Genomic DNA, 21,127 nt, shown 5'->3' with positions numbered 1-21,127 from the left:
CTCATCTTGTACCAGTCCATGATGTAGGCTGTGAGCTCGGCTATGGCAATATAAATTTACATTTGTGAAGTTAGCAATATCCTTGTGATAAAGGATGACAAGTTCAGGGCTACTTTTGTCACATTTGTTCTTATAGAAACCTAAAAGGCTTGCTCACAAGGGTGTGTGGTTTCCTATGTGAATCTGAGTCTTCTATGTAAATGTACTTAGTTGTGTTTGGAAAACTCATTGACACCAAGAGTATTTCAAATACTACCTTCTTGTCTTACAAATCACAATCATGTGCCCCTCTCTCTTTCTTACTAGAATACTTCATACTGTTGATCGAGTGAGGATTTCTGCTCTACATTCAACTAACTAGTGTCATCTGCTGGTAAGTCAAAGTACTACAGCATACTGCATGTTACTAGGATGAGTAAAAAGAATCTTTAATACACTCTGCTTTAAAAAAAAATGTCTCTTAATAATATTGTCTTTTTATTTATCATTAAAAAGTAAATTAAATAAATCAAATAAATATGATTTTTTGATTTTTTTTTTATACACATTGTTATCATCACCCAACTTCAACATTGAAAGCAGAAAAGTCTTAATGTACTGTTTAGGATATGGCTTTGTAAACAAACATTTTTTAAAACGTACATAATCAGAAATACGTTTGAGTTTAATTTAAAACTGCGGTTCTGCATTAGATCTTCAGTTTTTCTTGAAGAATGAATCCAGAGTGCCCGTGCTTGCACTTTGGGAGCGGGGTCTTTTTGGTGCTGGTCCCGACTGGCCTCTTGTTTTAGTCTTGCCCCGAGAGGAGTGGGCTGTGTCTGCTGCTGCTGCTCTGAGAGGATTCATAGCGGTACCGGAAGAAGAAGAGGAAGTGATGGTTGATGTGCCTGAAGAGAAGGACTGCTGGAGGTCCAGAGCAAAATGATAGTCATTGTGTTCTGGCATTTCCCACGCTAACACCTCCTGACCACAGCGTTCACAGCTCATCAGATCTTCACTGGCCACAGTGGGAGGAGGGTGATTTGACTCCACATTAATGTCCAGTTCATTCCTTAACTCCTCACTTGCCGACTCATGAGATGCATTCTCTGAGCTAAGTTTTGACTCCAAGCCTGATGCCACAACAACAATGTCTTTGGTGTCTTCCTCATCAACGGGACCTGGCATTTGTCCGTTTTCAGGCTTGTTCAGTGCTGACCCTGAAACCTGGAGGCTTTTTTCAATGGTCTTCTTGTGAAAGAAAGAGGAAATGCCTGGGTGGGGGCTGGATGAACCAATTTTGGACTGAGAAACAGGTGTAAAAGAGGAAGCAGGACAGACAGCGTCTGACTTCAACTGACTAACAGAAACAGAAGTATTGTGAAGCGAGGAAGCTGGGAGACCTTCATTGCTGTGTGTACCAGAATCCTCTTCATCATCATCATCATCATCCTCCTTTCTAACCTTCTGTTTTTGTTTCTCAACTGCCTTTTGAAAAAAGGACTGGATGGAACCGGTTTGTTTACACGGGGAGACATTTTTTGGTTCACGGGGTGGCTGCGTTGAAGTGCTATCACTGGAAAGAAAGCCAGCGATCCCCCCCGCTGATGAAACATCGCTGAATTTACTAGCTGAGAGGTATAACATGCTGAGGGGTGGAGTCCTGGGGACATGATGGAAGACAGTTTAAATTAAAAAATTTAAAAAAATAAATAAATAAAAATCACAGAACATCCCTTTGGCAAATTACTTTAAACCCTCTGCAGTATCCTGTTCTAATTACCATGCAGCCTGATGGTTTCCTGCTGTGTTCAGACTCTTGATAATGGCAAAGGTGTCGCTGGATATTTTGGTCGCCTCGTAGCGCACTAAAGCACAACATCTAGAGAAGCTGCTCATCCTCTTGTCGCCAAGCTGACGTACACCAACTGTCAGCATTTTAGCCACACGACCGTTCTATAAGAAATTAAAGGAACTGAGCTGAAAATAGTTGCATTTACGGGATTTGGCACTAATGTGAAACCCAACTGAAAAAAAATATGGTTTAATGAGGGAAAAGAACTAAATTACACAACCAAGTATTGTGTCTTACCACTTCTCTGTCCTTGGTCAGCCTCTCCTCTAACTCAAGAGCCAGTTGATGAAGCCAGTACTGTACCTGCACAAATACAAATACTTTAAAAATGCTTGTGGAACACACTGAAAGAGCACAGAAACATTGGCTCTACCTGCTCTTTAGTAGCCAGCGATGTCTTCCCAGGAAAGTTTTTACTGCAGCCAATGGACTTTGGAAGCTGTCTTGGTTTCACAGCTTCAAAATCAATCCCCCGGCACAAGTCGTACAGCCACTGACTACATTAAACAAGGAAGCAGGATAAAGTTTAACGTCCCTGTAGTGCAGAAGGGTTTCCAAAATTACAAAGTTTCTTTTCTGAAGCAGAAGTTCAAGTACAGAAGTTCAGAAATGTTTAAGGAAGTTTAAAAGTGCAAAACTACTTGTTATTATTTTAATAACACCATGTGATTACTTTCTTAAGCAAGTTATGTCACCATTATCAAAATGATAGTGTTTGAAGGCATTTCTGGCTCTCTCACCCTGTTTTTTCTCCAAAGTGCTGCTCCAACTGAGCCTTAGAGAAGCGAGTGAGATCGCCCATGTTCTCTATTCCCAGAGTTTCTGTGATTGAAGTTCCCAGCTTACCCCCCAGGTTACGGCTGCAGGGAAATAAATAATACAAGAGGACAGGGTTTAATTTGAAGTTTTTGCTGCCACTCTGTCAATGTAAGCGATGACATAACTAAACTTACATCTTGCCAATGGGGAGACTGCTGAAAAGTTCTGTCACAGAGTCCAGAGGAAGAACAGTTTGTCTGTTGGGCTTGTTCAGACCACAGGCTAGTTTAGCCAATACCTTGGAAAGGTGAGCGGTAAATGATTATCTCTGCAAACACAGTTACCAGTCTGAGACTATTAAATAGGAGTTTATCCTACCTTATTGTGTGATATTCCTGCAGAACAACTGAAACCTGTGTGTTTCTCCACAGCTGCTCTCATTTCCTCAACAATCAGTGCTCCAACAGTTAGCTGCAGTTCTGCAGAGTTCTGCTCACCCACTGACGGGAACGTTAAAGATTCCAGCCACTGCTGGAGACCTCTGGATCGCTGTTCCTCTGAGCACAAACATGATGTTGTTAGGAGGATAAAGCCTGCCAGAGTTTTTTAGCTGTTATTCTTCGACAGCTTTCTGTGTCAACTGCAGAAACAACTCATTGGGTAACTGAAGTTAGCTTACAGCCTACCTTTATCCAACACAGTGTCCTCTGCAGAGTCTTCAGCTGCAGGTGAACTTTGTGGGTACCCCTGGATGTAGGTAGTTCTCAAGAGTGAAGTTTCGATTTGTTTGTCAGTCATATTTTTCAGTCGCTGCTGGACAGCAGCAGTCAAATCCATGTAGGCCTCATCAATGCTAGCTCTCTCAATCACAGCAAAGCGAGACATGACCTCAATCACCTCCACACTCGCCTCTCTGTAACTACAAAGGGGACAGAAAGAAGATATTTGCAGTACAGCTTTGGCCATAAGGATTTAAGACAATTCAAAAAATAATCGTAAATTTAATTAAAGACAATGTTGATCGAGTGTTGATCCAAAGATTTAATGTTGATCCAATTAAAAAGAGGAAGTCTCTGGGGATGTACATCAGCAGCAGCACTTACTTTGTCAAGTCAGCCTTGCCATGAGACTCACGCACTCGTGCCACCTGGAGGTCTGGGCACAGTTTTTTTGCATCATCCACCCACATGTTCCTGGCGACACCATGAGCCCTGGCCTCGTAGCTCACAGCTATAATACTAAGAAACAATAACATTTAGTCAAAGATCACAAAAAAAAAAATCATAAAGTGTGAAAACATTTTAGAAGGATGTCTAAGCGGTTATTTGTGGGACATGAGGGCGGGTGAGTTGCCAACACAGAGACATTAATTCAAATGGTCAATGCAACTGAACACACGCAGTCGTGGGAACGAATTCACCAGTGGGTTACAAAGAGAGAGGGGAGTGTTTAAATTCTCTGTAATCTAGTCAACATTCTGTTTTACAGAGTATTTCATTATTTCAAAATCTGCTGCTCTACTGGCATTTTCTCCCCTAACACCAACTATATGGTTTACAGAGAATGGTCTGAAAAAAGAGAAAATAAAGCTGCAGTTTTCTGGGTGAAAGTGCCTTGTGCAACTAAGAGGTCAAAGAAAATGGCTTCACGCTGATAGGAAGGCAACAGGAACTCAAATTCAAATAACCACTCAACTAAGTTATGCAAAAAAAACAACATTTTTAAACACAAAAAACGATGAACCTTGAAGCAGATGGGCTACAGCCACGTAAGACCACAGCAGGTGCCACTTCTGTCAGCTAAAAAACAGGAAACTAAAGCTACAGTTCACATGGGCTCACCAAAATTAGACAAGAAATGACCAATAGGACAGTGTTGCCTGGTCTGATGTGATTCAGGTTGGTGGTGGTGGTGTAAGGTTGTGGTTTTTTTTAGCAGAGTTTGTGCCCCTTAGTACAAACTGAGCATCGTTTAAACAGCACGGCCTACCATGTCCATCCCTTTATGACTACAGTATAACCATGTTCTGATGGGTGCTTCCAGCGGGATAACACACCACGTCACAAACCTCAAATCATCTCAAACTGGTTCCTTGAACATGCCAGTGAGTTCACTGCACTCGAATGACTTCCACAGTCACCAGATATCAGTCCACTAGAGCAACCTTTGGCTTTTTCATCAACCTTTTAACTCGATTTACACGAGTACGAACAGGATGTACGTAAGGCACACCAGAAAAAGAAAACTTTCGTAACTTTAGCTTTAGGAACCTAAGTCACCCACAGACCCAGGTTTTGTGTCACGGCTAGGTGTTTCAATTGCGTCGATCACAAAAACGGTATCTCTGTGTCAGAAACTCACCTGCCTCCTTTCCACGTCTTGTACTGGGCCACCACACAGGGAGTATTCCTCAGAGCTGGATTCAGCCTCTGCTCCACCTGCACGTAAAAGCAGTCCATGTCTACCAACGCCACCACCCTCTCCTTCCCGTACTCCATTATTAACGATGAAAATCTGTCGGTGGTGCTAAGATATGTGTCCGCTTCTTGGCGGGGCTGTTAATTCACAGCTGTCATCAGAACTGAAAGTTCGGTGGACTTGAACGGACCGCCAAAATACACATCGATCGCTTTGCATTTCGAGGGTTACATAAATACGTCATCAACAGTCGACGAAGAAGTCCCTTGGTAATATCGTCATCACTGAAGAAAACCAGAACTTATGTCATTCTACAGTTGCCTGCACATCGAAATTAGCTACCAAGACCACAAAGGTGCAAGAAAGTGACCAGATTCAAAACAACAATATAAAAACACTATATACACAATGTATAAGTTACAAGAAACACTGTGGGGCTGTATACAAGGGCATCCATAATATATTAAGGGCGGAAGGGCATTTGGTGATAGTTAGTGACACTTGCAAAATATGGAAAATGCAATATATTAATAGTGTCATTCTGAAATATTTTAAAAGCTGAAGTCTTCCTTTTTCGCCTTCTCCCTTTAGTGACCATCACATCGGATCATCTGCCTTCATTTCCTGATTACTCCAAATGAAAATCCCAAAAAGTAAATTGTGTTCTGTGGGAGAAACGTTTTCGTCACTCATCCGAATTACTACTTCAGTTTCAGCTGAAGTAGCATATTAAAAACAGCATGAAACTGACCTCACATCGTTTCGTCAGTCATTATGCAAATCTACTGTTTATAAGGTTGGGGAAACTAGCGGTCACCTGAGACTGAAAAAGTCAATTGGATAAGTAAAAAAACGTTTCTCCCACTTGAAATGCTACTTCCCACATCTTAGACATTCACATTACTCACACTCTCATTACACATACATATAGGATCTTGGGGGTGGGCACGATATACGGAGTCCAAATTACCATCAGGGTGTACACCTCACCCCTGGCGTCGTTGCCCACCTCTCAATTTTGAATACACGTAGACATTGAGGGCTAGCAGGAGGGACTATGCGCTTACCTGCTGCTCTCTGGCAGGTAGCTCCATGCCCTCCTGGGTTTTAAATGCACCTTAGAACACACATGCATCAACACTACAATGAGTGGGTGGAGGGAGGTTTGGAGTCTTCTCTCACCCCCGTTCTCTGCGGCCTGCTGGAGCGGGGGGGGGGGGGGGCTAGGAGGAGAAGTTGGCCGTCCGACTGCGGTCTGGAGTGTGGGGCCTCCCTGCTGCTGCGGAGTCGGGGCGGTCTGCCTCTCCCCACCGCAGGGAAAAGGGTAACACCACCTGGGTCTGGGTGCAGTTCCCCCCTCCAGGGGCAAGGGTACCTAGACCCAGTTCGTAGAGTACGCTTGGGGAGTGTGATCATGTGTACAGCGTCTCTTTATGTCTGTCTCCACGTTGGTTGAGTGTGGAGTAAGTGCATATGAGAGCATGAGGGTGGGAATGGATGTTTGTGTCTGTGTGTGCCTGTATGTCTGTGTCTATATGTCAGGTTGGGTATCAGACGCCACCTCTCCGGGGACATCTCAGGCCCTCCAAGGTTTGGAGGCCTATCTCCAACCACCACTTCCCCTGCCAGTGGCGGACTCCCTCAGGTGTCGGTGCGTTGGTGGTTCTTTGTGTCTGGGGGTGGGTGTCCGGGTACACACCGGCTCACTCCTTGGCGGCCGCTTATCGGGGCCTGGAGCCTGGGGCTCGCTCGGGCCACTTCGGAGGTGGGGTGTCCCCGGCCTCTCGGCCTGGGGCTCGGTCACTCAGGCACAGCTGGCTGCCGGCGGAGCTCACGGGCGCGTCACTGCAACTCCCCCTGGCTTCTGCTCCGCGGCTGCTGAGTGAGCCCTCATCTGGGACTCTCCTCAGCTCTTACTGGGACAGTGGCGTGGCTGCCCCTCTGTTGGTCTTCCTTGGTCTCTTGTGTTCTGGGGGCCTCTGGATGTCTGGAGTTCTGATCTCCTCCATACCTGCTTCATACCCTGGAGGACGGGGCTGTGCACACTCCCTAGCAGATCGTTACATGGAGAAACCTTTGGAATGCAAGCATGCTGATCCACACAGGTATGCACACAGGTGTACACACGGGTATTCACAAACGCGGACTACAGCTTTCTTGGCTGCTGCCTCAAAGCACATTGTGCGCTGTCTATCTTGCGTGCTGCACAATATCGTTTATTACTTAGTATCTACTGATATCTACTGCTAGCTAGTTTATTGTGATGGTGCCGTTTTTTTTATTACGTTGCTCTTTGTTGTTTGCTTTCTCTTCTGTTTTTTTTCTCCATACAGGTGACCCAGGTGTTTTGTTTCTTTTTGTTTGTTTGTTTGTTTTTTTCTTTCTTCCCCCCCTTCTCACCGTCTTTTCTCCCCTTTGGTTTTCTTTCTCTCCCTCTCTTTCTTTCATTCTTTCTCCCTGTCCTATCCCCCAGTCATGTCTGTCCCGTTTGTAGCAACTGAAAATAAAATAAATTCATAATTATAATAAAGGTCAATCAAATGGACCAATATGGCAAGGCCATGATGATCCACTTGGTAAAATAAATCCGCTTGGCTTCTTTGTTGGCCTTAAGACAACAATTCTTATGGCTAAAGATCCAAACGGGACACACACACAAAAAAAGCAAGGTTTCATCTCCATGCTAAGTTGTAAAGAAGCATGACTGTATTTGTAACAGTACGAGCAGCCCCGCGTGGACCTCCGTCAGTCTGAGACAGCGGGGTCAGGCTGCGCAGGCCGCTACCAGAAACGTCACGGTAATGTTTTGGTATTGTGGGTCGTTTACGCCCAGAGCATTGTCTTGCAGGAAGGTCATGCGTATAGATTTGTTTTCTTTTCATTATGAAGGTTGGCACTCCCGCACACTATTTTATATAAAGTTTTTGATACAAACATGTTTTATTGCTTAAGTATAATTGAGGTTTTTGCAAAAGTATGAAGCTGTTTAATATGTGACTCTTAATGAGTTGTGAAATAGATGGAAGTTGCACACGGTATAGAGAAGTAAGTTTCATGTTCAGTGTGCTGTAAAAGATGTGTGTTTATTTTTGATCAATTTCAGTATTCAGAACAGGTACAGTTATCCACTTTAATTTCAACCAGATAAGAGTGTGGTTTGCCTTAAATACAGTTGAATATTGCTGTAAATTCACTGTAAACTTACAGTGGCATTTAATCGCTTAAGCAAGCAGGGATTTCATCTTTGTTATTGTGGCACCATTCCTGGGGCCCGTAACATTATAGTTTAGTATTTTATGGCTTTGGCATATATGGCTGCTACAGGTATTAACTAACTTATCTTCATTGATGATGTAACTGCTGATGGCTGATGGAAGTTGCAGAATGAATTCTGAGGAAGATGGAAACATCTGCTCATGTTCCAGTAAATGCCTGCAAACTCATTGAATAACTCTTCATCCTGCAACAAGATAACTTACTGCTAAGGCAACACAAAACTTTCTCAAGCCCCAAAAGGTTAGTCACCTGATAGATAAACATCAAAAAGGTGGTGAGCATCTATGACAGCTGGCACTGCATGCAAGGGATATGCAACAAAGTATTAAACATGACTGCATTCATGTACCTACCATTACTTTGTCCCAAGCACTGTTGTGCCCTAAAATGAGGTGGCAAGTGTTGTAATTGATATATGGTGGAACTAAAATGTATGTTAATGATTATGAATTAAAGTTCAGAATGTGCACTTTAATCACATCTGCACTGTTTGGTTTAAATTTTGACACTGAGAAGCACATTGTGGCTTTAGCAGACACTGAGTCAGAGTAACAGGAAAAGTTGTCAGAAACCACAGAAATGTCACTCACGTTACCAAAGAACTGACACCCGCTCAGAGAAGATGACCTTGCACAATGTAGAACAGTATTTAATTTGCACAATGAAACCCTTTCACTTTCCTGTTTTGACTACATTTTTATATTTTAGTTTTCTCTGTTCTATTTTCTTTTTCAATTTTCTATATGTTGCTAAGAATGATGGGTTTTGAAAAGCCACCAGCTTGACAGATGTTGGATGTATTACTGTTTACTACATACACTCTTTATTTTGTGAGCCAACTTATGTAAAATTACTGATTTACATATGAGGAAGAATAACAGAAACGGCAGTGACAGATGCATATAAGGATGAAAAAAAGGAAGTGGCACTCACACTGTTTTTTCTGTTCATTTATCGATATGGCTGTCTATGCCAGGATTATTTATATGTTGACTGGACTAACAGGTATGAGGGGGAGGCTTTTAAAGTCCTTTAGCTTGTTTATTAATTTTTATGCTGATTATAAAAGTTCCAATAACAAAAATATATTTGTAATAGCCTTGTAATTGTTTTTATTTTATTGAGTTTTTTGAAGACATTATCTAATAAGGAAAAGCACTTTAGTGGAATAATTCCAATGGAATTATTCCACTAAAGTGCTTTATTTGTTCTGTTCATGTACAAAATATAAGCCAAAAAGAAAAAACCTTTTAAGCAAACGAAATAATGTAATACTTTATTTGTTCTCTGCAGGAGTTCACAGCATAACTACAGTCAGTAAAGTCTCAGTGAAAACTGGGAAATCTATCTCCATCCCATGTCTCTATGAGTCCCAATACAAATACCATGTGAAGTACTTGTGTGAAGGATATTATTGGAACTCCTGCAGTGATGTAGTAAAAACAAACACAGCAGACCCTTCAGGAAAATATTCAATCTCTGATGACAAAAAACAGCAAATTTTCACTGTGACTATAAACCAGCTGGCCTATGAAAACACTGACTACTGGTGTGTGGTGGAGATTAATAATGGAGCAGATTATCGAAAATATTTTAAACTGTCAGTTACCAGTGGTAAGTGCACATCTTTGTACATATTTTACATTGTTTCCAGGATTTCTTGTCACGATTTCTAACAAAAAAAAACCACAAATATGTTTTTATTTTACTAAAAAAGACTGAATGTGCTCTCATTTGTTGTTAAACGTCAATAAGAGAAGATATCTTAAGTCTGAATTACCAATGAATTTTGAAGGGTTTTTGTATGTATTGTATTTTTTGTGAACTTTAAGGGACCCCCAGTCTCCATGTGAATCATCAGAGGATTACAGGATATATTGGAGAAAGCACAACTATCAGATGTCATCACAGTTACTCTGGAGAAATGAAGTGGTGCCGGCTGGGCAGGAACTGTGTGACAGGATCATCTGGATCCATAGATGGAACAACAGTGACCACTTATATGAGCGAACCAAATGTTTTCACAGTGACAATGAGTGGACTACAGTCAGAGGACAGTGGCTGGTATTGGTGTGCTAAAGAGGACATTCAGATACCAGTATATTTAACTGTTACTGAGAAACCAATCACCAGTGAGTACAGCAAGCTATCATAAACTCCACATATATATCAATTCTATCCATTTTTAAATGTTAGTACTCTAAGAGATATTAGGATAATGATTGTCATAGTGCTCTAGTAATTATTTATGTATATTTAATTATAGCCACTGCCTCTACTGTTGCTCACGTTACTGGAAATGGAACAATTCACACATTTGAAGACAAACAAGAAAGGTTTGTTTTTCAGTTTTATGTGCAGTATTTAATGAACTGTTCTTGTAAGGGAAACTGTCAAAAATTCCTTTATGCATGTCATTGATCCTTGTTAAGCTAAACTAAATTATACATTTTGCAGAGTTCCGTTTGACCTAAAGATCCTCATCATTCCTCTGAGCCTGCTGGTCGTGGTTGTAATTGTAGCTTTTCTTATCTGGTTTATAATGAGACAAAGTAAGTGTTATTGAAATCATTGAAACATTTAAAATGCAATTAAAGTTTTGAATATTGTGCATTGTTACACGGTCAGTAACAGCAGTTATCTTTTACTAGAGCTGAGAAAAGCAGAATCAACTCCCACAGCAAAGGTAAGAGATCCTGTGTGACAGGTCTATATGCAAAGAGTTCTGTGTGACACCAGTCTGACAGCGTTAAGTCTTTCTGTAAATTACATTTTGCTCATTCTACACAGATTGATGAGGAAGTGACATACGCCAGTGTAAGAAATGTGGGAAGAAAAACAGCTGAGGTAGCCCTAACATACCACAGCTAAACATTTATATTTAAGAATATAAGTAGACATTTTTTTTTTAAAGCATGTTGGAACTGTAAAGTGTTGGCTTTCTATTTTTGTTCATTCCCAGGGGTCATTTACAGAAGGTGATGGGGAAATCACATACAGTTCGGTTGTGACCATAAAGAATCAAAGTATCAAAATGGTAAATATTAAACATGATAGCAACCGCATCCTGTTTCCCACTTCCTGTGTTTCCTTCATTTAAAATGTTGGTGTCCTGGTATTTTGTGTGTCACTTGGAATTTGGTCACATTCTGCTCCCCCCCCCCCCCCCCCCCCCCTAACTGTCATTTTTGTTTCTGTTCTCCAACAGGGTGAAGAAAAAGGCACAGAAGTTACATACAGCACATTAGCTACTCTCCACTGAAATATTTAAATATTATAACTTGGCAACTTTTTTGTCACGTTTAACTGTTGTTTAACAAAACAGGTATTCGACAGAACATCACTTCATATTCTCTACTGTTCACTGGTTTCACCATACTTAAGCTATTGTGCAGAGGTCTGGGGCATTAACTATAAAACCACATTACATTCACTTTTTACTCTTCAAAAGAAAGCAATTCGAATCATCCACAATGCAGGTTATAGGGAACATACAAACTCACTATTTTTGCAGTCTGAAATATTGAAAATTGACGATATAGTGAAATTCCAAACAGCACAAATTCTATTCAAAGCAAAAAATAAAGAACTGCCAGGTAATATTCAGAGTATGTTTTTTTTGAAAGAAGGAAGTTATAATTTAAGGGGTTTTTGTAACTTCAAAACAATGAAGATACGTACTACAAGAAAAGGCTTTTGTGTTTCTGTTCAAGGAGTGAAACTATGGAACAAACTGAATATGGAATTAAAGCATATGTCCATGTCCAAACATAAAACTGTTCAAAAAGAGTTATAAAAATATGATCTTCTCGATCTATAAAGAAAAGGAAAATATTTAAATTAAGTGAATGTCTCTATTTAAAAACAAACAAACAAAAAATTCATGATGTGATATTATAGTATATAGTATATCAGAAATCTGTTCACTATTTTTATTACAAATTATATCAGTAAGGAAGCTGACTAAATATTCACTGATAATTTATGGGACAGGGGTGGGATTAAATAAGTGTATACTTCTTCCCACTCCCTTTCAACATGTAAATTAATCAGAATGTTTTTTTGTATGTAATTTGTATAGTATTTTTTTTCTCTCTTATTTCTTTTCTAAATGTACTTGTATATTGTTCACATGTTGAAATAAATTACCAATCAATCAATCAATCAATCAATCAATCAACTATATTCCTAAAGTATATTCCTGTATATTTGCAAAGGGAGTCAAAGAAGCATTGATCTGTTTGCTCTTTTATAGAGATCAGTGACATTATTCTTGTTTTTTATTGTAATAAAGAAGCATTGCAAGCATCAACAATAATGGCTAATCCTGACTTCTATCATCTTTGTTGAATGAGAGTGGAATGATATACTATTTGGAACGATTAAGCATGCAGTCTGCCTTTACGTACATTTTTAAAACATAAATATGTGTGTAATGAGTCATTCTAAAGAGCTCACTAAATCGGTACTGCAGTGGTATTGTAATAGGACGCCACCACTGCAACAAGTCACTTTGTTAAATTTCCTAGACATTTCAGAATCAGCTGTAAGTTAGAACAGTTGTGGCCATCTTCCTGATGCAATCATGGATATTTGTTGTTTCATCCTGGACACGGTTCTGACACACACATCCTCAGCCTCTTTCCTTCCACTTAGCCTACAGTCTGAGGGTGCTATATTTGGGACTAAAACCCTCCATGCATAGGACAGAGTTAGTGGCATCTAACTTCTCCTTTGCCCAGCTTATTAACCCAGCAGGGTATTTGATGACTAGCATGGTGTAGGTATTAATAACCCAGGATTTGTTCTTTCCATTCAGCTGAGTCCTCAGGACTTGACTTACACTCTGGAGGTATTTGGTGGTTGCGGCCTTCTTAGTAACATCTTCATGGTTCCCATTTGCCTGTGAGATTCCACCGTACTCAGGCTACGTTCACACTGCAGGCCTTAATGCTCAAATTCAATTTTTTGTCTGCTTGTTCACACTACAAATAAAATTTGACAGCAAACACGCTCTAGTGTGAACCCTCAAAGCGGCCCGCATGCGCAAAAGAAGACGTCACACACAACGCGCTCTGTTTAGACCCAGACCAAACAGTATTGTTTGACTGATGGCCCTTAATATAAAGACTTTTTTCAGACTTTACATTTTCCAATTTTGCTTTAAGTTATAAAATTATTTTGTTATTTACATATGGCCTAATAATTATCCTTATTGCTGTTTTAGAGAGGAGCGGTGCTTCAAAGGCTAGTTGCAGATTTCTGTCAGAATCAGCAGATTATACAGTACAAATAAAATCTTCACGTTTCTCCAGCGTCTTCCCAACAGTTTCACTAACATCTACACGGGATGGCTAGGAAGCGTTCACGATGTCTTCTCGGACGCTTCTCCAGCGCTTCTTCGGTGCTGATAATTGGCGTCTGTCTTGTGTCAGTGACGTAAAAGACGGATTTAATCCGACTTGACCATTCAAACAGCAGTCGCTGTCTAAAACATCAGATATGTATCGGATTCAGTACCACATACGAAAGTGGCCCAGGTCGGATTTGAAAATATTGGATTTGTACTGTTCACACTGTCATACCATGATCGGATATGTGTCACAAAGGGTCAAAAAAGTCAGATATGATGCACTTTCATCTGCAGTGTGAACGTAGCCTTAGTTATTCTCAAGGTCTGCAGTGTTGCCTTCTGGTAGTGCAGTCCCCTCAGGGCTGGACGGGGACAAAAAGTCAATATGGCCGGTGTGCCATATATCTATATATTATACATATATCTATGCATTTCATTTTGTTTGACAGTTTTTAATCAGTTTGGTACAATTGCTGTTATTTATTTCTTTGTTGCATTGCAGAACGTCAAAATTTAAAGCTACACTTTAGCTGTTAGCAGTGGCTCATGGTTAAAGTAGCCAATTATTTAACCCAAATCCTTGAATCTCTCATATCCTATTTATGTTCCTCCATCTATACTCTATAATTTTACTTTGTCTCTTCCTCACTTATCTACAGCTGGTGCTCCACCAGTAGCCTCCTGAGACTGTGAGGCCTGGTTACGAGTTGTTACTGGTACTAAAGCCCCACAGCTAACAAGTCGGTAAATTTGACACACTATTACTAGCTTGCTTTTTGTTGTTTTCTCTCAGTTTTCAAGCTCCACCTTTTCACCACTTCTTCCAAACTAAAGTTTTCCTACAACGTGCATAAGCGCACAGTGAAGATAGGGGAGGGGCTGGTCCTTTGTCAGCTCACTTTCGTGTGTTTTACATAGGAGGAAGAGTGATTGCAACTGCAGTGGAGTTGAAAAATAGGAAGTGTTGCACTTGGAGTTTTCAAGTGCAACAGTTCATACGATTTTGTCTGCTCACTTATCAATATGGCTCTCTGTCTCAGGATTATTTATATCATCACTGGACTAACAGGTATGTGGCAGGGGCTTTTAAAAATTGCTTAGCATCTCTGTTGATTTTCAATTTCCAATAGTATTAATTTGTAATTTGTAATAACTTACCAAAAGAGATTTTATTTTATTAGCAAAACATTTAATTCTGAAAACATGTAGATAATCAACAGAACTATTCTATTAAAATGTGCATTTGTTTCTTTGCAGGAGTTCACAGCATAACTACAGTCAGTAAAGTATCAGTGAAAACTGGGAAATCTATCTCCATCCCATGTCTCTATGAGTCCAAATACAGAAACCATGTGAAGTACTTGTGTGAAGGAGCTAAATGGAGATCCTGCAACGATGTAGTAAAAACAAACACAGCAGACCCTTCAGGAAAATATTCAATCTCTGATGATAAAAACCAATTTTTTTTTACTGTAACTATAAACAATCTGACAAATGAAAACACTGATTACTGGTGTGTGGTGGAGATTAATAATGGACTGGATTATGGAGAGCATTTTCAACTGTCAGTTACCAGTGGTGAGGTTCCATCTTTGTTAACATTTTAAAGTGGTTGTTATTAAAAGTTAATAGAAATAGACGTGAAATCTAAATTGCCAATGGTTTTTCAAATCTGTAATTTTTGTCCTTCTATCCACTCATTACTTTATTTATTTTAATGTTTGTCCTTGAAGGGACCCCCAGTCTCTATGTGGATCATCAGATGATTACAGGATACATTGGAGAAAGCACAACTATCAGATGTCACCACAGTAACTCTGGAGAAATGAAGTGGTGCAGGCTGGGCAGGAACTGTGTGACAGGATCATCTGGATCCATAGATGGAACAACAGTGACCACTTATATGAGCGAACCAAATGTTTTCACAGTGACAATGAGTGGACTACAGTCAGAGGACAGTGGCTGGTATTGGTGTGCTAAAGGGGACATTCAGATACCAGTATATTTAACTGTTACTGAGAAACCAATCACCAGTGAGTACTGCAAGTAATTATGAACTTGACATGTGCACAAGAGATATTAGCACAATCATTGTTACGTGTATGAAATCCATCCATTTATAAATTTTAGTACTCTCAGAGATATTAGGACAATCATTGTTACAGTACTCTAGTACTGACTGTTGTTTTGTTGAATTATAGCTACTGCCCATACTTTTACTGGAGATAGAACAATTACCACATTTAAAAATGGACAACAAAGGTCAGATATCTTTTGTATTTGCAGTAGATTTAGCGACAAAACTGTTATTTTGACTAAAAACCTTTTATGCTAAACTTAATTATGTGTTCTCAAACTGCATGTTGCAGAGCTTCATTTGACCTCAAGATCCTCATCATCCCTCTGAGTGTGTTGATCTTTATTGTAATTGTGGTGTTGTTCATCTGGTTGATACTGAGAAACAGTAAGTCTTGTTAAACTTTGATTTAAATCCAAACAGTATTTACTTGAATTTATGCATTATTGTTGGCTATTTTGCATTGTTAACACAGAGTCTGTAACAGGTGCTTTGTTTTTTCTCTAGAGCAGAGAAAAGCAGACTCATCAGCCACAGCAATGGTGAGTTATATTGATTTATTTCTCTGTGAGCTTGGTACATGATTCTACAAGAATAGCTAAATTAATTGATAGGGAAAACTTTTATAAGTACAGTTTTGCAGATGTTCTAATTATTTTCTGTTTTCCAATGCAGGCCGGAGTGGAGGTAGCATACGCTGAAGTTAGACCCAAGAAAAAACACTTAGGCAAGGTAAACAACAGCTGTCCTATCAAGAAATCAAGTCTAGGATTTTCAGTGAATATACTGACATTGGAAAGTAAAATGTCTAATTGATCAAATTAATCTTCCAGTATTGTCTTCATGCATGCTCAATCATCCATAGAACGAAATCCAAAAAGTTAATCTGTTCTACGTCCAGAAGAACAGATTCAACTCTCCTTTAAAGCTCTGTATGGAAAGAGTTTGGAGTAACCAGGCTGACACCTTTCAGTCTTTCTCTAAATTACATTTTGTTTATCCTACACAGGTGGACCAGGAAGTAATATACACCAATGTGGGAAACATTAGAAGAAAATCACCCGAGGTAACCCTAACATACTACAACTATACATTTGTATTTGAGTATAAGCAGACTTTAACTTTTTTTTTCTTAAAGAATGACACGACTGTAAAGTGTTCTGTTTCCACTCCTTTTGTTTTCCCCCAGATGTCACTTCCTGAAAGTGATGGGGAAGTCATGTACAGTTCAGTTGTTACCCCCAGGGATCAATAAAGTATTCTGATTCTGATTAGAAGAAAATCACCCGAGGTAACCCTAACATGTGTCTGTGAAGGTTCTCAGTCATCCAGGTCATCGTAGTCAAAGGAGCTTGCAAAGAAAAGCGTCTGGACTTCTTTAAGTTGCTTGAAGACGTTTCACCTCTCATCCGAGAAGCTTCTTCAGTTCTAAGGTCAAATGGTGGAGAGTCCATCTATGTCCACTGTGAGTGATCATCTGTGAACAGAGGCGGGGGTTTACGACACCAACTCTCTGCCATCTATAATCCAGTTTTGAGATCCCTTCCCAGACGCCTTAACGCCCACTCACATCCTGGGCCATCTGACCTCAGGAATTCGCATGATAAGGTGGGGCCAGGTTTCACAATGAACACACCCGAAACTCTGGCTGATTGGAACCCACACCCAGTTTCACACCTTGGCTCAGGCGATTAGAGGATCATCAGGGGGTTCTTTTGTCCCTCTGTGGGGGGTTACTCCCACTGGAACTCTCCACCATTTGACCTTAGAACTGAAGAAGCTTCTCGGATGAGAGGTGAAACGTCTTCAAGCAACTTAAAGAAGTCCAGACGCTTTTCTTTGCAAGCTCCTTTGACTAACCCTAACATACTACAACTATACATTTGTATTTGAGTATAAGCAGACTTTAACTTTTTTTTCTTAAAGAATGACACGACTGTAAAGTGTTCTGTTTCCACTCCTTTTGTTTGTTCAGTTGTTACCATAAAGAAACAAGAGGGTAAATATTTAAAGACCTGAAACCAACACACATGATTTCTCACATACTGTTTCTCTCTTTTCAAATAATTTAGCTCATTATCCTCATAAGACATGATTCGCTTTAAATTTGGTCACCTTGGTCTTTGCTTTTTCTTTCTAATCGTCATATTTGTTTCTGTTCTCTGTTCTCAGGGTGAGGCAAAAGACACAGAAGTTACATGCAGCACATTAGCCAATCACTACTGAAATCTTTAAATATTAGAACTTTTGGCCTTTCTGTCTCTTTATATCTACCTTTTACTGGTGTTTTTGCAGGATACAGTGTTTTTTTTTTTTTTTTACTGTCAGCAGATCAGTCACCTAGCCATGCAGTATGGCTACAGATTTGCATTCTCCAAAGAGCTCACTGAACTGGTCCAGTAATGGTATAGTAATAGGATGGGACTGTTGCAACAAGTCAGTTTGTGAAATTTCTTCCACAATCAACTCTAAGTTATGTTATTGCAACCTGGAAACATTTTGGAACCACAGAATCTCAACAATGTATTGGCAGTACATGTAAAGTTACAGAGCAAGATTGCTGAGAACTGAGGCGTATAGGGTGTCTTGTCTTGTCACTTCCTGTTTTGCTTTGTATAACCTGTTCCTTTGTGTGTGTGTGTGTGTGTGTGTGTGTGTGTGTGTGTGTGTGTGTGTGTGTGTGTGTGTGTGTGTGTGTGTGTGTTGTGTATGTTGTGTGTTTAGATTTATGGAGATTGTTTCCTGCTATTCAGTTAGTTTTCTGTCTGCTATAAACACACTCTTAAACCTTGTTGAAAGAACATCCCAGAAGAGTCGAAGCTCTTATAGTTGCTTAACTGTCAATTTTGTTTCTCAACAGGGTGAAGGAAAAGGCACAGAAGTTACATATAGCACATTAGCTACTCTCCACTGAAATATTTAAATGTTATAACCTTTTGCATTTTGTGTACCTGTATTACTGGAGTCTTTGTCAGACAAGTGCTGTAATGTGTTATCTGCTCTCATCAGCTTGTTATATGATTTTTTGTTTTTAACTGCTGTTTAAGAACTATATTCCTGCATATTTGCAAAGTGAGTCAAAGAAGTGTTGATCTGTTTGCTCTTTTATCAAGATTGTTGACATTAATCTTGTTTTTTTGTTATTTTTTGTAATAAAGAAGCATTGCAAGCATCAACAATAATGGGTAATCCTGACCTCTATCATCAGGTTGTGTGAGAACTCTCAGTGTATATCAAACATTTTGTCTTTGTTGAATGAGAGTGGAATTATATACTATTTGGAAAGATTAAGCATGCAGTCTGCCTTTATGTAAATTTTTTTTAAACATAAATATGTGTGTAATGAGTCATTCTAAAGACCTCACTAAATTGGTACTGCATCTTTGTTTCATCCTGGACACGATTCTGACACACACTAATCCTCAGCCTCCTTCTCCACTTAGCCTACAGTCTCAGGGTGCTACATCTTGGACTAAAACCCTCCGTGCATAGGACAGAGTCAGTGGCATCTAACTTCTCCTTTGGCCAGCTTATTAACCCAGCAGGCTATTTGATGACTGGCAGGGTGCAGGTGTTGATAGCCCAGGATTTTGTTCTTCCCATTCAGCTGAGTCCTCAAGACTTGCCTTACCCTCTGGAGGTATTTGGTGGTTGTGGCTTTCCTAGTAACTTCTTCATGGTTCCCATTTGCCTGTGAGATTCCACCTAGCTAACCTCAATGTCTGCAATGTTCCCTTCTGGAAGTGCAGTCCCCTCAGTTTGTTACCGTATGACTCAGGGCTGGACGGGGACAAAAATTCAATATGGCTAGTGGGCCATATATCTACATATTAGATTAGATTAGATTAGATTAGATGAAACTTTATTAATCCCTCGGATGGGTTCCTCTGGGAAATCCAGTAGCAAAGCACCGAAAGAAGTTGCATGTTACAGATACATTAAGGGGAATGAGAGTAAGGATATAAGCATAAATACACCATATATACACATATATAGATACGGAAAATACAATATGGATATATAGGATTGCTCATTTGAGTAAGTATATTGCACAGTGATTATTGCACAGTCAAATATAAGAAAAAAGACAAAACAAAAAACAAATATTGCAAATATTGCACAGTGTAGAAAAGCACCTACAACTCAGTTGTTCCCGCCCTCCCTTGTCCCCCTGTTTCTCCTCCCTCTCCCCTCCAGTGAGGAGTTAAACAGTCTGATGGCGTGTGGGACAAAGGAGTTTTTAAGTCTGTTGGTTTTTGACTTTGGGAGAAGATACATATATCTATGCATTTCATTTTGTTTGACAGGTTTTAATCAGGTTGGTACAGTTGCTGTTATTTATTTCTTAGTTGCATTGCAGCATGTGACAATTAAAAATTACACTTTAGCTGTTAGCAGTGGCTCATGCTCAAAGTAGCCATTCATTTAACCCAAATCCTTGAATCTCTCATATCCTATTTATGTTCCTCCATCTATACTCTTACTCTTTGATTTCATCTTCCTTCATCTCTTTCTCACTTCTCTACAGCTGGTGCTCCAGCAGCAGCCTTCTGTGACTGTTGTGGTCGCAAATTTTGAAGCCATCATGATAACCTTATCTTCACCAGCGATTTGGAGGTCCAGCTTTTTTTTTTTTTTTTTTTTTTTAGATCCAATTGAAATCAATGCATTGAAAATGATTCTGTGGGAAAAGAGTAGTATTCTTGGAACAGTTTAATACACTGCATCATATGAACAGGAGGAAAAATACATACAAACATTTTACCTGAGAATTAAATAGCAGAAAGCAAGCAAAGCAAAACCCCAGGGTGTACAGGTTTAAGCGCATGCAGATTGGGACCAACCCCACCAGACAGATAGCAGTAAAAAAAGCTCAGAGGGTTTTCCCAGGTCCTCTTTTAAAGGTGCCAGTAGTCCCACCTCCTGCTGCTGAGTAAGTTTCCCATGCGGCCAAAAACAGTAGGTGCAGGGTCAAGTATGGGTCAGGGCCATTTCCCAGAGGGGCACCCTTAGGCTACGTTCACACTGCAGGTCTTAATGCTCAATTCCGATTTTTTGATCAAATCCGATTTTTTTTGTCTGCTCGTTCACACTACAAATAAAATGCGACAGCAAACGCGCTCTAGTGTGAACGCTCAGAGCGGCCCGCATGCGCAAAAGAAGACGTCACACACAACGCGCTCTGTTTAGACCCAGAGCAAACAATATTGTTTGACTGATGGCCCTTAATATAAAGACTTCGGACTTTACGTTTCCCAATTTTTGCTTTAAGTTATTTTGTTATTTACATAATAATGTAAATAACCTAATAATTATCCTTATTGCTGTTTTAGAGAGGAGCGGTGCTTCAAAGGATAGCTGCAGATTTCTGTCAGAATCTGCAGATTATGTACAAATAAAATGTTAACGT

The 21,127-nt window shown here is 39.9% G+C and overlaps 3 protein-coding genes across 5 annotated transcripts; 2 read left to right on the top strand and 1 right to left on the bottom strand.

Moving 5' to 3' along the window:
• Positions 1 to 544: 544 nt before the first annotated feature.
• polh (polymerase (DNA directed), eta) lies at positions 545 to 5,270 on the bottom strand. The gene is made up of 10 exons (XM_026191046.1): positions 4,955 to 5,270; positions 3,697 to 3,831; positions 3,280 to 3,512; positions 2,972 to 3,150; positions 2,788 to 2,891; positions 2,575 to 2,694; positions 2,208 to 2,331; positions 2,072 to 2,137; positions 1,763 to 1,935; positions 545 to 1,642 (listed from the first exon to the last, which is right to left on the bottom strand). The coding sequence occupies exons 1-10, from the start codon at positions 5,089 to 5,091 to the stop codon at positions 697 to 699; spliced, it is 2,217 nt and encodes a 738-aa protein (XP_026046831.1). The 5' UTR covers positions 5,092 to 5,270; the 3' UTR covers positions 545 to 696.
• A 3,966-nt stretch (positions 5,271 to 9,236) lies between these two features.
• Positions 9,237 to 11,644, top strand: LOC113035268 (polymeric immunoglobulin receptor-like). Of its 2 annotated transcripts, XM_026190725.1 has the most exons (9): positions 9,237 to 9,292; positions 9,581 to 9,901; positions 10,120 to 10,419; positions 10,554 to 10,623; positions 10,745 to 10,839; positions 10,939 to 10,973; positions 11,078 to 11,134; positions 11,250 to 11,324; positions 11,496 to 11,644. In XM_026190725.1, the coding sequence occupies exons 1-9, from the start codon at positions 9,247 to 9,249 to the stop codon at positions 11,547 to 11,549; spliced, it is 1,053 nt and encodes a 350-aa protein (XP_026046510.1). In that variant the 5' UTR covers positions 9,237 to 9,246; the 3' UTR covers positions 11,550 to 11,644. The 2 variants fall into 2 exon arrangements, with proteins under 2 accessions (XP_026046510.1, XP_026046508.1); XM_026190723.1 differs by lacking the exon at positions 11,496 to 11,644 and having other exon boundaries at positions 11,250 to 11,399.
• Positions 11,645 to 14,648: 3,004 nt separating this feature from the next.
• Positions 14,649 to 18,833, top strand: LOC113035015 (polymeric immunoglobulin receptor-like). Of its 2 annotated transcripts, none has more exons than XM_026190246.1 (9): positions 14,649 to 14,709; positions 14,898 to 15,218; positions 15,374 to 15,673; positions 15,842 to 15,902; positions 16,010 to 16,104; positions 16,225 to 16,259; positions 16,393 to 16,449; positions 16,727 to 16,783; positions 18,578 to 18,833. In XM_026190246.1, the coding sequence occupies exons 1-9, from the start codon at positions 14,664 to 14,666 to the stop codon at positions 18,629 to 18,631; spliced, it is 1,026 nt and encodes a 341-aa protein (XP_026046031.1). In that variant the 5' UTR covers positions 14,649 to 14,663; the 3' UTR covers positions 18,632 to 18,833. The 2 variants fall into 2 exon arrangements, with proteins under 2 accessions (XP_026046031.1, XP_026046032.1); XM_026190247.1 differs by lacking the exon at positions 18,578 to 18,833 and adding an exon at positions 16,907 to 17,056.
• Positions 18,834 to 21,127: the final 2,294 nt, after the last annotated feature.

Source organism: Astatotilapia calliptera, chromosome 13 (genome assembly GCF_900246225.1).
Source record: "Astatotilapia calliptera chromosome 13, fAstCal1.2, whole genome shotgun sequence".
In the NCBI taxonomy this organism is placed as follows: domain Eukaryota; kingdom Metazoa; phylum Chordata; class Actinopteri; order Cichliformes; family Cichlidae; genus Astatotilapia; species Astatotilapia calliptera.
Note: the sequence above shows the minus strand (reverse complement) of the source record. Positions and strands in the feature narration are given on the sequence as shown.

Bases quoted from the DNA above. Each gene is read 5' to 3' on its own strand.
- polh (XM_026191046.1), bottom strand. From the start codon at position 5,091: ATGGAGTACGGGAAGGAGAGGGTGGTGGCGTTGGTAGACATGGACTGC. The intron at 3,832-4,954 runs GTGAGTTTCTGA...ATTGTTTCTTAG, and splicing joins AAGACGTGGAAAGGAGGCAG to TATTATAGCTGTGAGCTACG. The intron at 1,643-1,762 runs GTAATTAGAACA...TCATGTCCCCAG, and splicing joins GGAAACCATCAGGCTGCATG to GACTCCACCCCTCAGCATGT.
- LOC113035268 (XM_026190723.1), top strand. From the start codon at position 9,247: ATGGCTGTCTATGCCAGGATTATTTATATGTTGACTGGACTAACAG. The intron at 10,624-10,744 runs GTTTGTTTTTCA...TACATTTTGCAG, and splicing joins TTTGAAGACAAACAAGAAAG to AGTTCCGTTTGACCTAAAGA. The intron at 10,840-10,938 runs GTAAGTGTTATT...ATCTTTTACTAG, and splicing joins CTGGTTTATAATGAGACAAA to AGCTGAGAAAAGCAGAATCA.
- LOC113035015 (XM_026190247.1), top strand. From the start codon at position 14,664: ATGGCTCTCTGTCTCAGGATTATTTATATCATCACTGGACTAACAG. The intron at 16,105-16,224 runs GTAAGTCTTGTT...TTTTTTCTCTAG, and splicing joins CTGGTTGATACTGAGAAACA to AGCAGAGAAAAGCAGACTCA. The intron at 16,260-16,392 runs GTGAGTTATATT...TTTCCAATGCAG, and splicing joins ACTCATCAGCCACAGCAATG to GCCGGAGTGGAGGTAGCATA.